The 12,764-nt window shown below is 57.0% G+C and overlaps 1 protein-coding gene across 2 annotated transcripts; it reads left to right on the top strand.

Annotated features, from left to right (window-relative positions):
• Window positions 1–5,621: 5,621 nt before the first annotated feature.
• On the top strand, window positions 5,622–9,918 carry NEUROD2 (neuronal differentiation 2). 2 transcript variants are annotated; one of them, XM_039476826.2, is made up of 2 exons: window positions 5,622–5,968; window positions 7,088–9,918. In XM_039476826.2, the coding sequence occupies exon 2, from the start codon at window positions 7,093–7,095 to the stop codon at window positions 8,239–8,241; it is 1,149 nt and encodes a 382-aa protein (XP_039332760.1). In that variant the 5' UTR covers window positions 5,622–5,968; window positions 7,088–7,092; the 3' UTR covers window positions 8,242–9,918. The 2 variants fall into 2 exon arrangements, with proteins under 2 accessions (XP_039332760.1, XP_003942899.1); XM_003942850.4 differs by lacking the exon at window positions 5,622–5,968 and adding an exon at window positions 6,417–6,909.
• Window positions 9,919–12,764: the final 2,846 nt, after the last annotated feature.

The following is a 12,764-nucleotide window of genomic DNA, read 5'->3' as shown; positions in this document are numbered from 1 at the left end:
CCTGTGGCCTCTAGATCCAGGCAGGGTGCCGCCAGGGAGAGAGGGTCTGGCGTCCCAGGCTCAGCTTCCTCACCCTACTTTGGGGGGAATCTGTGATCCCCCCATCCCAAGTCAACCTCCCCAGACTACAATTTGTACAAAGGGCAAGGGAAGGGGCTGAGGACTCTGGGCTTGACTGGGACCCTCAGCCTTTCTGCTTTAGGAGGGTCTCAGGAGGAAGGTTCCAGGACCCCAACTCTCTGGCCCAACCAGACATTCATGCAACAAATGTTTATTAAGTACCAACTCAGTGAGAGCTGTGCATGCAGCACGAGGCGGGCTGAATCAGCCCCAGGCGTGGACCTAGGAAGGACTGCCTGGCATAAAGGGTGGAGACCCTTGTTTTTTGTTTTTTTCAGAGACGGGCGTCTCACTGTGTTGCCCAGCATGAAGTATGAGACTAAAGAGATACAGAACAAGGAGTGGCCAGGGACAGGGAGACAGATGGGTAAGTGCATCCTCCTAACGGGGTGGTAAGCTGCCCTGCCTAGGGAGGTCAGGGAAGGCCCCCAGGAGGAGGTGTCCAGGAAGCATTTTAGTGAGGAATGAGAATGCATTGGACCGAAGGGACACTCGTGCAGTGCTCATCAGGGAAAGAGCTCTTCTCAGAAAAACAGGGCTCAGTAGGCCAGAAGTCAAAGCTTACAGGAGCAAAGGTCACAACACCTTTAGAGCCAAAAAAACAACCCAGAGTGGGCTGGCTTTGGTGCGGGACTTGTGGGTGTCTCCTCTATCCATCCTTTGTCCCCTATTGGGGGTGGGGCAGGGGGACAAGGATGCTGCAGAGGTCTGACCTGGGTCTCTCAGCATCAGGCTGGTCCCACCCATCTTTGGGTGGGGTCTAGGCCCACAGTGGGAACCCAGGGAGCAGGCAGAGGAAGTTGAAGAGAATCCTGGTGGTGAGTAGAGGTCAGGACAGGTCAGCACAGAGGAGGGGCTACACCTCACTGGCCCTGCCCTCCCCTCCCCCATGGCACCACAAGGCACGCAGCCGCATATCACCCGTGCCAGCCCTCACCTCCCGGCAACGTCGCCGCATTCTCAGCCACGCCATCTGGCATGCCCGCCGCTCCCCGGCACATTGCGGCGGGCGGGGAGGAGGGGGCAGTGGGGCAGGTGCCCACCCTAGAGCCAGGAAGAAGCTTCAGGTCCCCCTCCCCCAGCCTCCTCTGGACTTGAGATGGGGCAGGGGCTGGGGAGGGAGGTGGCAGGTGCTCTGATGCTTCAGGAGGAATCTTCCAGCTTCCCGAACTGCTGGAACACTGCTGGGCAGTGCCAGCTTGCCCCTCCCCTCTCTCCTCCCCCCACAGCACGCTAATGCCAGGAACACAGGCCCCTCAAGGATCTCCAAATTCCTTCCTTTCCCTTCAAATATGAGGAGGGGGGTGGGAAGACAGGCGGCCACCTCCCCACTGCACTCCCAAGCTCACTGGGTCCTCACCTGCCAGCCCCACTCAGCGCAGAGAGGCCCCAGGAGGTAGACAGATGTGTGCCGAGGCCAGGGCTGGACACCTGGCTTTGATCCACCTGCTGCCCCCTCCCTGCCTGGAGCTTTGGTGGGAAATCAAGAGTCCTTCAGCACATTTGCCACCACCCATCTTATTTGGGGGGTGACAACTGGCTAGCTGTCCTTCTGGGTGTCAGGATGGAGTGGGGCAATTACAGATTTATGTATGAATTTTGGTGGAGTGGGGGGTATAATGAGAGCAGTTTCTAGAACACTCTTCCTGTCCCCTGAGCAAGAGTGTCCCAGACTGCTCAGGAATGACCTCCCACCTCCCCCATCACACATTCTGCCTCCCTCACCCCTGCCCCCCAGGACCTGAGCCTGTTCGAAATGGCTGCCACCCCTCTGAGGCAGCCATTTTAGGTGCCCAGACTGTGGCCTCCCTTGGGATGAGGCTATATCTCCATGGGAACCGTAGGCCCCAGCTCCCAGCTCCTTCCATGAGGAGTGGGCAGCAGCAATGGGGGCCTTCCAGGCCTGGCTGAGGTGCCCATCGCTCCCGTTTTCCTCTTAGAGACCTGGAGGGGACCAGGCCCCTCACCAACTCCCTTCCCCCAATGCCAGGGGGAGGAACAGATGGCATCTCTGGGTGTCCTTCTCCTTCCGTCTCCTTCCTTCCATTTCTGGCTCTTTCTGTCTCTCCGTCACTGCATCTCTGCATCTCTGGTGCAGAGAGACGCGCGTATGTCCCTGCGTGTTCATGCCTGCCGTGTGTATGTGGACACACGTGTTGTGCCTCTTTCAAGCCCATGTCTGAGGCAGGCCCATCCCACACCTCCCTCTGTTCCAATTTTCCCCTGGTTTTTATTGTATCTTCTAAAAAAAAGTTGAAATGTGTCGAGTGAGAAAAACTTGTTCCATTTTTCTGAAGGAAGAAAAGACAGGGGCAGGAGACGGAGTGAAAACGATGGAGCCCCCGGGTGCAGACCCCCCACCTCAGACCGCCTTCTCTGGGTGACTAAGGGGGCTTCCCAGACCCAGAGAGTTGAGGTTACTCCTGACAGGTGGCTGGAAGGGTGGCAGGAACCCCCCACCCAAGGCCTCCCCTGTCCTGAACAAGTTTCTGCCTCTTGCTGGAAGGGGCCTGTGAGACCCCTGGTGGGTTTAACCCAGTCCAAGGGAGAAGGCAGGGAGGGGGATCTTTCTCCCCCAAGGAAGCATTTATTCACTTATTCATCCGTTCACTCACCCACAATTCAACAAAAATTCAGTTTCTATATAGACCAAGCATTCCGACTGTGTGTGGGGAGGGGCATAAGCAAAAAATTAATACTGTAAAGCATTTGACAATTCACAAGGTGTTTTAATTAAGAGCTGGCATTTACTGAAGGCTTATTCATGGCCTGGATTATCCCATTTAGTATGGACAACAGCCTTGTGATGGTGTAGCGTAATTTATCCCATTTTACAGATGAGGAAATCAAGACCAAGAGATGTCCTGTAACTTGCTCAAAGCATTCAGCATTTGTTTTTGAGACCAGGTCTGGCTCTGTCACCCAGGCTGGAGTGCAGTGGCATGATAATAGCTCCCTGCAACCTCTGCCTCCTGGTCTCCAGTGATCCTCTCACCTCAGCCTCTGGAGTAGCTGGGACTATAGGCCTGCGCCACCATGCCTGGCTAATTTTTGTATTTTGGGCAGAGACAGGTTTTCATCATGTTGCCCAGGCTGGTTTCGAACTCATGAGCTCAAGGGATCCGCTGGCCTCATCCTCCCAAACTGCTGGGATTACAGGCATGAGCCACTGTGCAGGGCCAGCACTTTTTAAAGTTGGTAATGGGGTTGGCCAGGAATCCGAAGCCCAGGGCGTGTGCATGTAATGGAAATACCACCAAGCCAGGAGACTCCAGAAAAAAAGCTGCCAGTCAGGATTGAGGACCCCACCCCCAGAAAGGGCTTGCAAAGCCTTCGAGGCTGAGGCTGTGCCCAAACTTAGCAGGGGCTGGCCAGCACTTCTGAGTCTCTGCCCATCCTTTGGCCTCTTTCTCTGCCATGTCCAGAATCCCTCTTCCCCCCACAACTATCTACCATAGATGGGATTCACCTTGCAGACCCAGGATCCATGAATGAAGGGAAGCATGGTAGGCTTATTCTTAGAGACCACTGAGGCAGGTTTTGAGATGATCAGTGGAGCACTGGCCTGTGGGTCAAGTGGCTGAGTCCCAGGCCCAGTTCTGTGCTTTCCCTGTGTGTTCCTAGGCAGGTCAGTTTCCCTCCATGGGCCTCAGTAAGAGGAGGAGTTGGAGAGGTGCGTTCTCAGGCTCCTTTCAGTTCCTGGCCAAGTGACTCGAGAGTCCCTGGCAGTACCAGCACCCCTGTCTCCAAGGCCTCCTGATGTGGGTCTCTATTTAGAAGTTAATCCAGCCTACCCAACATCAAATCAATGTCTTCCCAGCCAAAGGCCCCTGGGGAGCCTTCTAGAGGGAGAGAGCCCTGTCCACCCAGATGGAGGGTAAAGTCCTCCTCGTGCTCGTTTTTGTACCACCACAGTGCTTGGCACATGGTAGCCATCAAAATGCGTGTGCTGAAAGTATCATTGAAGCTGTGTGCATCTGTCAGCCACAGGATCCGGAGGGGCAGGGAATGTGGGTCTAAAACACACAAATGACTGCGGTGGGGTGTGGGCAAGGGTCTCTCTACCCCAGGCTATAATTACCTGCTCACATACCTGTGTCTATCTGAGAAGGGGTATGTTATCTATTTTTCCATACCACAGGGTGAGGAACAGGTATGTGTGTGCATGAGCGTGTGTGTGTGTGAGCGTGTGAGCGAGCGTGTGTGTGATCATGTATGTGTGTGTGTGTGATCGTGTGTGAGCGTGTGTGTATGAGCGTGTGTGAGCGAGCGTGTGTGTGTGATCATGTATGTGAGCATGTGTGTATGAGCGTGTGTGAGCGAGCGTGTGTGTGTGATCATGTATGTGAGCGTGTGTGTATGAGCGTGTGTGAGCATGTGTGTATGAGCGTGTGTGAGCATGTGTGTGTGTGTGTCTAAAGCCGCCGCCTCAACCTTTGCCATTTGTATCTGTGTGTGGCCCACTGAGAGGGTTGAAAGGTGAACCACAAGCTAAAACAGCAATTTCCTACCTGCCTTATCAAGACACCCATCTGATTTACCTCCCCTTGGCCACTCTTGGGATTACTGGGGTTGGCTTCAGTATTTTCGGATTTTTCACAAGGGGAGGAGAATGCTTGAGTCTCATCCAGGAACTTTAGGCAGTTCTCAGCGCTGCCCTCTCCTCCTCCCTCAAATAACCAAGTCTGAAGACCAGGAAAGAAAGCCGCTGGTGGACTGGTCACCTGTCTGGCAGTGGGAGGAGGAGACTGAGAGGTTTCTAGGTTAGGAATCCAGACTTAGACCCTCCCCTCCACCCCCAGATGGGTGGTGCACAGGCTCATCTCACGGTCTCTCCCCACCTCCACCCCAACATGGATACGCCCCCAACAACCAAGGAAAGATCTCCCATCGGCTGACTCCACAGATACACACATGTCCCCACAGACACACACACACGCCCCTGCAGAGGCACAGACATCCAGGCACATCTTTCCCTTTCTCTGTCTTTCCCTTGGTTTGAATTTCGTTTAGCCACATATGTTGTGTGTGCGTGAGGGCGGGTGGGGGAGGGGCAGACAGGGATGAGGGATGGCATGGTGCCAACATCTACCTATGGGGCTCGGCCAGGGACGCCCCTACACCCACCCTGGGAGGGGGCCTCAGCTGTCCCTTTGTGGCCAAGGGGACCCTCCTGGGGAGTGGGGGCAAGCACAGAGGTCCTTCTCCCCACCCCAGGGTCTGGTCCCTGATCCCATCTTAGGGGCCTGCAGGGGAGGAAATGGACAGAGTGGGACCCTAAGGGGGCATAGAATTGGCCACTATGAGCCCCCAGTGTCCAACCTGGCCACCCCATTGTTCCATGTGGGGTGCTCTATATCCAGGGGGGCAACTCCTCCCACCTTCCTCTCAATCCCTGCTTTCCCTGCGTTGGGCGGGGAGGGGAGGGCGGCAGAAATATTTATTTATTTCCTTTATTTATTTAATTTTTTTTTTTTTTTTTTTTTTTTTTTTTTTTTTTTTTGGAGTAGAGAGTGACAGATGGCGGCGGGTCCCGGGGGAGCCGGCTCTCCCCCAGTGCAGACGCATGCCAATCACCGTCTCTCATGTGATAGCTGCTGCCCGTGACGTGCCAAGCCCATATGGCCTGGCATAGAGGCTGGTACCCCGCCTGGTAGAGATGCCACACTCGCTCCGCGGTTCGCATGGCGCTCTGAAGACGCCGGCGCCCGCCGCCTTGAGGAGCCGCTGCCCCCGCTCCCAGAAGATGGGGGAACAATGAAATAAGCGAGAAGATTCCTCTTCTCCCCCCTCTCTCTCTTGCCCCCTCCCCCCCTCCCCTCCCCTCTCCCCTTGACTCCTCTCCGAGGTAAGTTGTCCGAAAGGGAGCTGGATCTGACCCGCCGGTTGGGAGGGGGGGCGGCAGCTTCGGCCGGCTGGAGGGTCCTCGAATACCTCCTTCCTGGGATGATGCCCCATCATTGGGTGGGCATCGGAGCCGCCCCAGGTTCTCTCTCCCTTAGGAGCTGCAGCCCAGGGGGCTGCAAAGGAGGCGTCTCTGTCTGCGATGGGCTCGGTTGGGAGGAAGACAGGATCAGGGAGGGGGAGATGCGAAGAGACCGAGACGGAGGACCCCTCCGTGGTTGTCCCAAAAAGCCTGCGACCTTTCCCCACCACCAAAAAAACAGAAGCAAACAAATTTGGATTTTTTTTCCCCATCATTCCCAAAATACAACGAGATCTGAAGAGCCGTGTGGGAGGGAGGCAGTTTGAAGGGGGAAGGGGGTCTCTGACCGCAGGGGGGACGGACTGGGCTCGCTTTTCTCAGTCTCCTCCCCACGCCCCGCTTCTTCAGTCCTCGCCGCCCAGAGCCGGCTCCAGGAGCTGGGGACGCGTCGGCTAGAGGAGACGATCCTCCCGCCTCTGGAATTGGGGGTGCGGGGGTGGGGGCCGAGCAAGGGGCGGCGCGCGGCCAAGTTGCAAATTGGATTAGGGAGTGTGGGGGTGAGAACCACGGGAGGGGTGAGGGAGCTGGGCAGAGGGGCCCGGGCCGCCTGAGCGCGGAGCGGGGCAGCTATCCCCACCGGCGGCCGACCAGCCACTCTCCACCGCCGGAAGAGAACAGGCTTTCAGGGAGAGCGCGCCGCCTCGCATGGCAAAGATATCTGGTCCCTAAAACCCCCACCCAGTCCCCGCCCTGACCCTGAGAAGAAGCAGGCGCGGGGAGCAGCCCCACATTCAAGCGAGGGGCGGAGCCGGGGCCCAACGCCGAGGAGAGGGCCTGGGCCGAGATCCCAGGCCCGCAGCCGGGTAGGGCTGGGCCGGCTCTGGGCGGGGCAGGCAGCGGAGGTGGGCATCAGGGTAGCCTGGGCAGGAGCCCGCACGAGACTCGGGGGTGGAGGCGCGGGGGGGGGGGCGGTCGTGACCCCACTGCGCCCCTCACTTTGTGTTGTCTGTCTCCCCCTTCCCGCCCGCCGGGCGCCCTCAGGCACCATGCTGACCCGCCTGTTCAGCGAGCCCGGCCTCCTCTCGGACGTGCCCAAGTTCGCCAGCTGGGGCGACGGCGAAGACGACGAGCCGAGGAGCGACAAGGGCGACGCGCCGCCACCGCCACCGCCTGCGCCCGGGCCGGGAGCTCCAGGGCCAGCCCGGGCGGCCAAGCCAGTCTCTCTCCGTGGAGAAGAGGTGCCGGAAGCCACGCTGGCAGAGGTCAAGGAGGAAGGCGAGCTGGGGGGCGAGGAGGAGGAGGAAGAGGAAGAGGAAGAAGGACTGGACGAAGCGGAGGGCGAGCGGCCCAAGAAGCGCGGGCCCAAGAAGCGCAAGATGACCAAGGCGCGCCTGGAGCGCTCCAAGCTTCGGCGGCAGAAGGCGAACGCGCGGGAGCGCAACCGCATGCACGACCTGAACGCAGCCCTGGACAACCTGCGCAAGGTGGTGCCCTGCTACTCCAAGACGCAGAAGCTGTCCAAGATCGAGACGCTGCGCCTAGCCAAGAACTACATCTGGGCGCTCTCGGAGATCCTGCGCTCCGGCAAGCGGCCAGACCTAGTGTCCTACGTGCAGACTCTGTGCAAGGGTCTATCGCAGCCCACCACCAATCTGGTGGCCGGCTGTCTGCAGCTCAACTCGCGCAACTTCCTCACGGAGCAGGGCGCCGACGGTGCTGGCCGCTTCCATGGCTCGGGCGGCCCGTTCGCCATGCACCCCTACCCGTACCCATGCTCCCGCCTGGCGGGCGCACAGTGCCAGGCGGCCGGCGGCCTGGGCGGTGGCGCGGCGCACGCCCTGCGGACCCACGGCTACTGCGCCGCCTACGAGACGCTGTATGCGGCGGCAGGCGGTGGCGGCGCGAGCCCGGACTACAACAGCTCCGAGTACGAGGGCCCGCTCAGCCCCCCGCTCTGTCTCAATGGCAACTTCTCGCTCAAGCAGGACTCGTCGCCCGACCACGAGAAGAGCTACCACTACTCTATGCACTACTCGGCGCTGCCCGGCTCGCGGCCCACGGGCCACGGGCTAGTCTTCGGCTCGTCGGCTGTGCGCGGGGGCGTCCACTCGGAGAATCTCTTGTCTTACGATATGCACCTTCACCACGACCGGGGCCCCATGTACGAGGAGCTCAATGCGTTTTTTCATAACTGAGACTTCGCACCGGCTCCCTTCTTTTTCTTTTGCCTTTGCCAGCCCCCCTGTCTCCAGCCCCCAGAGCGCAGGGACACCCCCACCTACCCCAGCGCCGGGCGCGGAGAGCGGGCCGCCGGTCCTGCCGCTCTCCTGGGGCAGTGTGGTCCTCTTACCTGTGGGTGGCCCGTCCCAGGGGCCTCGATTCCCCCAGGGGACTCGCCTTCTCTCTCCCCAAGGGGTTCCCTCCTCCTCTCTCCCAAGGAGTGCTTCTCCAGGGACCTCTCTCCGGGCGCTCCCAGGAGACACCCTTCCCCCATCCCAATATCTTCTCTGAGGTTTCCTCCTCCGCCTCCTCCCTGCAGGCCCAAGGCATTGGTGAGGGGGCAGCTGAGAAGTGGAACGCGTTTTCCCCTCTCATTATTATTATTTTAAAAACAGACACCCAGCTGCCGAGGCAGAAAGGAGTCAGGCGCTCCCTCTTTCTTGAAGAGGGTAGAAGTAAGCGCGCCCAAGCCCGGGCCTGGAACGCCCTCACCCCCAACCCCAAGTCTCCGCGTTTTGCGATTTTAATTTTGGCGGGAGGGGAAGTGGATTGAGAGGAAAGAGAGAGGCCAACACAATTTGTAACTAGAATCCGTTTTTCCCTTTTCCTTTTTTTAAACAAACAAACATACGGAAAAAAAAAAAAAAAAAAAAAAAAAAAGCTAAGAGGCGACGGAGGCCGAACGCAGAGTCCGGATCGGAGAGAAAACGCAGTAAGGACTTTTAGAAGCAATAAAAGGCAAAAAAACAAAAAACAAAAAACAAAAACAAACAAACAAAAAAAAACCACTACTACCAATAATCAAAGACACAAATATCTATGCAAGGAGGCTCCACTGAGCCTCGCGGCCCGGCCCGGCCCGGCCCCGGGATGCCCCGCCCGGCCCGCGGGCCGCCCCGCCCGAGCGCGGATCTGTGCACTTTGGTGAAGTGGGGGCCCGCGCCGCCCCCTCCCCCTCCCCAGGTTCTTACAATCAGTGACTCGGAGATTTGGGGCCCCAGTGCCACTGCCCTCCCCCGCCCCGTCCCCGTTGTGCGTCATGCTGTTTTTAAAAAACCTGTTTCCAAATTTGTATGGAATGGCAAACTGTTGGGGGGTCGGTTTGGGGAGGGAGGGTTTGCATGAAAGACACACGCACACCACACCGCACGCACAAGCAGGCCCGGAGCTGGCGTCCGGGGGTAAAAGGAGGTGAGCTCATCGGCTCCTCCTCCCCGCGGGCACTTCTGTCCCTTCCTGGGGTGAGGGGTGGGGATGGAGACCTGCGGGAAGCCCCACCCCTGCCCGGACTGTGCCTCGGTGGGTGCCAGGCCCCCGACGATTTTCGGTGTCTGGAGAGGGTATTTTTGGTCCAAGGAGTCCTCCTGGCGCTGGTGGGTGGGCGGGGAGAGGTCTGAGGGCTCCTGCTGAAAGTTTCCCCAAAAGGGGGCAAAAGGAGACCGTCTCCCCACCGGAGGCAGGGGATCAGGCATCCAAACACACGATGCAAAAATGCAAACCCACAGGCGACACACCCACACACTCACCCACACACGCAATTTTACCTTCCTCTTGTAGTGAAGATGAAACTCCCGTCGGACACCCGAAGTGCATTGCGTGTTTCTGTTCAGTTTAATGACGATTAATAAATATTTATGTAAATGAGATGCAAAGCCGGACCGGTTTCTCAAGGTGGCCTCGTTTCATTGAGGGGGGAGAGGAGATTTGAGCTGGGGCTGAGGTGATGAATGCAGAGTGTCAAGTGACTGTGCAGAGGCCAAAGAGAGGGACGCTGCACATTCTTGGGTGGGATTCCCGTCCTAACCCCCCATACACCCACTGGGCTATACTAGCTGCGCCTCCCAGATCCAACCCAGGCTTGCACCCACCCAGCACTAAAGCACCCATATCCTTACACTTCATTCCTGAACGTGCACACGCACCTCCCTTGAAAATAAAATACTTTTTCATCTCTGAGAAATGATCAAGTTGGGAACAGCCAGTCATTTTACAACTCTCTGCCCACTGTTGCCAAAAAGCAAATGGGCAGAGACAAAGAGACAACCATTTGAACCAGACAGGGGTACTTTTAAAACAAAAAAAAATTGTAAGGTCATGAAAATGAAATATTAATGAGGGAGGCCCCTTTTTCATCTTAAAGTTGTGTTTCAGTGGACTCAGGGGAATCAGCCATTTTGGTCTCAGTAATGTTGACATTTTCAGGGCTGTCGACAAGGTTGGAGGAACAGCCCCAGAGGTCTGCGAGGTGGCTGAGTCTGCGTGTCCACCTGGTAGAGAGGAACTTGACCTAACCATGTCCTCCTTGGGACAGGGCAGCAGGAGCCCACCCCATCCACATCTGAGCTGCCTTCTTCCTGCCTGGTGCAGTTCTGAACAGAGGGAACCCTAAGGGCTTTGAAGGGAGGACAGGCACTGGCTGAGCATCTCTTGCTCAGACACTGTGTCCTCACAATTCTTTTTCTCCAAACCTCAGAGGCAGGAGCAGCTCTGAACTGACTTCCCTGAAAGCACCCCTCCTCCTCCTCCACTGCTCAGCCTGTGGTTCACACTGTATCCCTAAAATATTTGAAGAGAGGTCTGAGCACCAAAGACTCCCATCCTAAAGCCTGAACACAGTTACTCGTAAGTCCCCCAAGGAGGCTGTTTCTGATGCTGCTCGTTGAAATTATTTGTGCAAACACTGTGGCTTGTGTTAGCACTGAAATGGGGTTTGTAAGTGTTGGGGTTGAAGATTGAGGTCAGGCAGGCAAAGGCTTTTAAAGATTGTGCCCAAGAACCCAAAATAATATCTCTCTGACAAGCAGGAAAGGGAAAGGTTGTTGAAGAAGGAAGTCCTACATGTCGAAAGGTGGATCGAATTATACTATCGGAACTTGAGCTCATGGCATCCCCTAAATGTCTATCCTCAAACCCCTTCAGTCCCCCAGTAGAAAAGATGCCCTCCTGGTGGTCGGGACGGCTGCCAGCAGAGGCGCCAAGGCCAGGAGCTGTCCACTTTGGGGTGCTGACCCTCATCCAGTGTCTTTCCTTCGGGCTGCAGAGGGAAGTCCCTGTGCCTGACCCTAGGGAACATGGAGCAGGAGGCCCTTCCCAATGCGGAGTTGGAATTCTCCCGCAGTTATCTCAAAATTTTACCAGAATTCTTTCAAAATTTCACTGCCTTCTCTGGAATTCTCCCAGGATCGTCTCTCTAGAGTGAGATCACAGACTAGGGCCTTCATCCCCAGGATGTGTCCCTGCATTCAGTATCTCATAAACCTCTGAATCACTCTTACTCATGGGAGAAAGGAGTTGGCCCATCTTTCTTCCCCCTCACTTATTGCAGGGAATGTGGAGCAAGGTGCACATCTCAGCTCTTAACCTGGAAAAGTCCGATCTGCCCGCATGGCGTGGGGCAAGGCCTGGCAGGGGCAACCGCAGAGAAAAGGAACTTGGCGCTCATCCCAAGGCCTGATTCTTATCCTGCCCTGGGAACAAGGTTAATTGGACTTCTCTCCCACTCAGCCAGTTTCCTAGAACCCGCTCTGATGTCCAGACCTGGGCAGGATCCAGGTGGCTTGGGGCCTGAAGCAAAGGACCCCTCCATGTGGCTCCCCTGGCCAGATCACAGACTGTTCTATGCATTGCTCTTCAGCTACCCTATGTGGTTCAATTCTGTTTTTGAGGCCTGATTCCAGCCCTTTTAGAAGGATGCTGACTACTCTTGGGCCCCTGTGTCTGTGATCACAGTGGGCAGGGGTGCAGGGGTCCCTTTCGGGATGGAAATCTCCCGAGTGCCTTCGCTTCTGTTGAATCGTTGAATCCCGGCATCCACTCCAGTCACCCCTTTTCCGATTCCTGACCCTTCCCCCCAGCATTCCCTGCACTCTGGCTGGCTCTAGCCTCTCATCACCCTCCTCCCCAATGCTCCACTTCCCTGATGAGATGGTATGATGAGCAGGAGAAGAAGATGTGTGCGGACGGACGCGGACGCGCGGCCCCAAACCTCGGTCTCTCTCTTGCTTGCTCTCCGCCTGCACACACACACACCCAGTGAGGTTCCAAGAACAGAAGCAGGGGAGGGAGGAGAAAAGGGGCCAGTGTGGTGCCGGGCCTGGGGAGAAAGCACAGAGAGGATGCCCTTTTTGCCCTAGGCTCAGCAGCAGGATCTCCAAGCACCCACCAGCCGGCTCAGCTCAACCACTGGGCCGCTGAACCCGATGGCTGCATCCAAGTTCAATCAAGAGGGCATCTTCCTCTAATTTTCCATCCCCCATTCCAAGTCCAGCATTCAGAAGATGACAGAGAAAAAGAGGTATCTCTGAGTTCAGGCCATTTGCCCATCTGGCAGGAGAGGGAAGGAAGGCAGTTACTCCCTGTCTCTTCACTGTTGAGCTCCGTTTCATCCACGACCTGGATAGTGAGCCATGGACCCCAGTGAACCTCCAGCCCTGATTTTGTCACCCCGGGAGACAGCCCGATAAATCACTGGGGGACATCAACCCCCATGAGGGTCAGT

The sequence above is a fragment of the Saimiri boliviensis genome, chromosome 17 (assembly GCF_048565385.1).
Source record: "Saimiri boliviensis isolate mSaiBol1 chromosome 17, mSaiBol1.pri, whole genome shotgun sequence".
NCBI classification, from domain to species: Eukaryota; Metazoa; Chordata; class Mammalia; order Primates; family Cebidae; genus Saimiri; species Saimiri boliviensis.
This window is presented reverse-complemented; position numbering and strand designations above follow the sequence as displayed.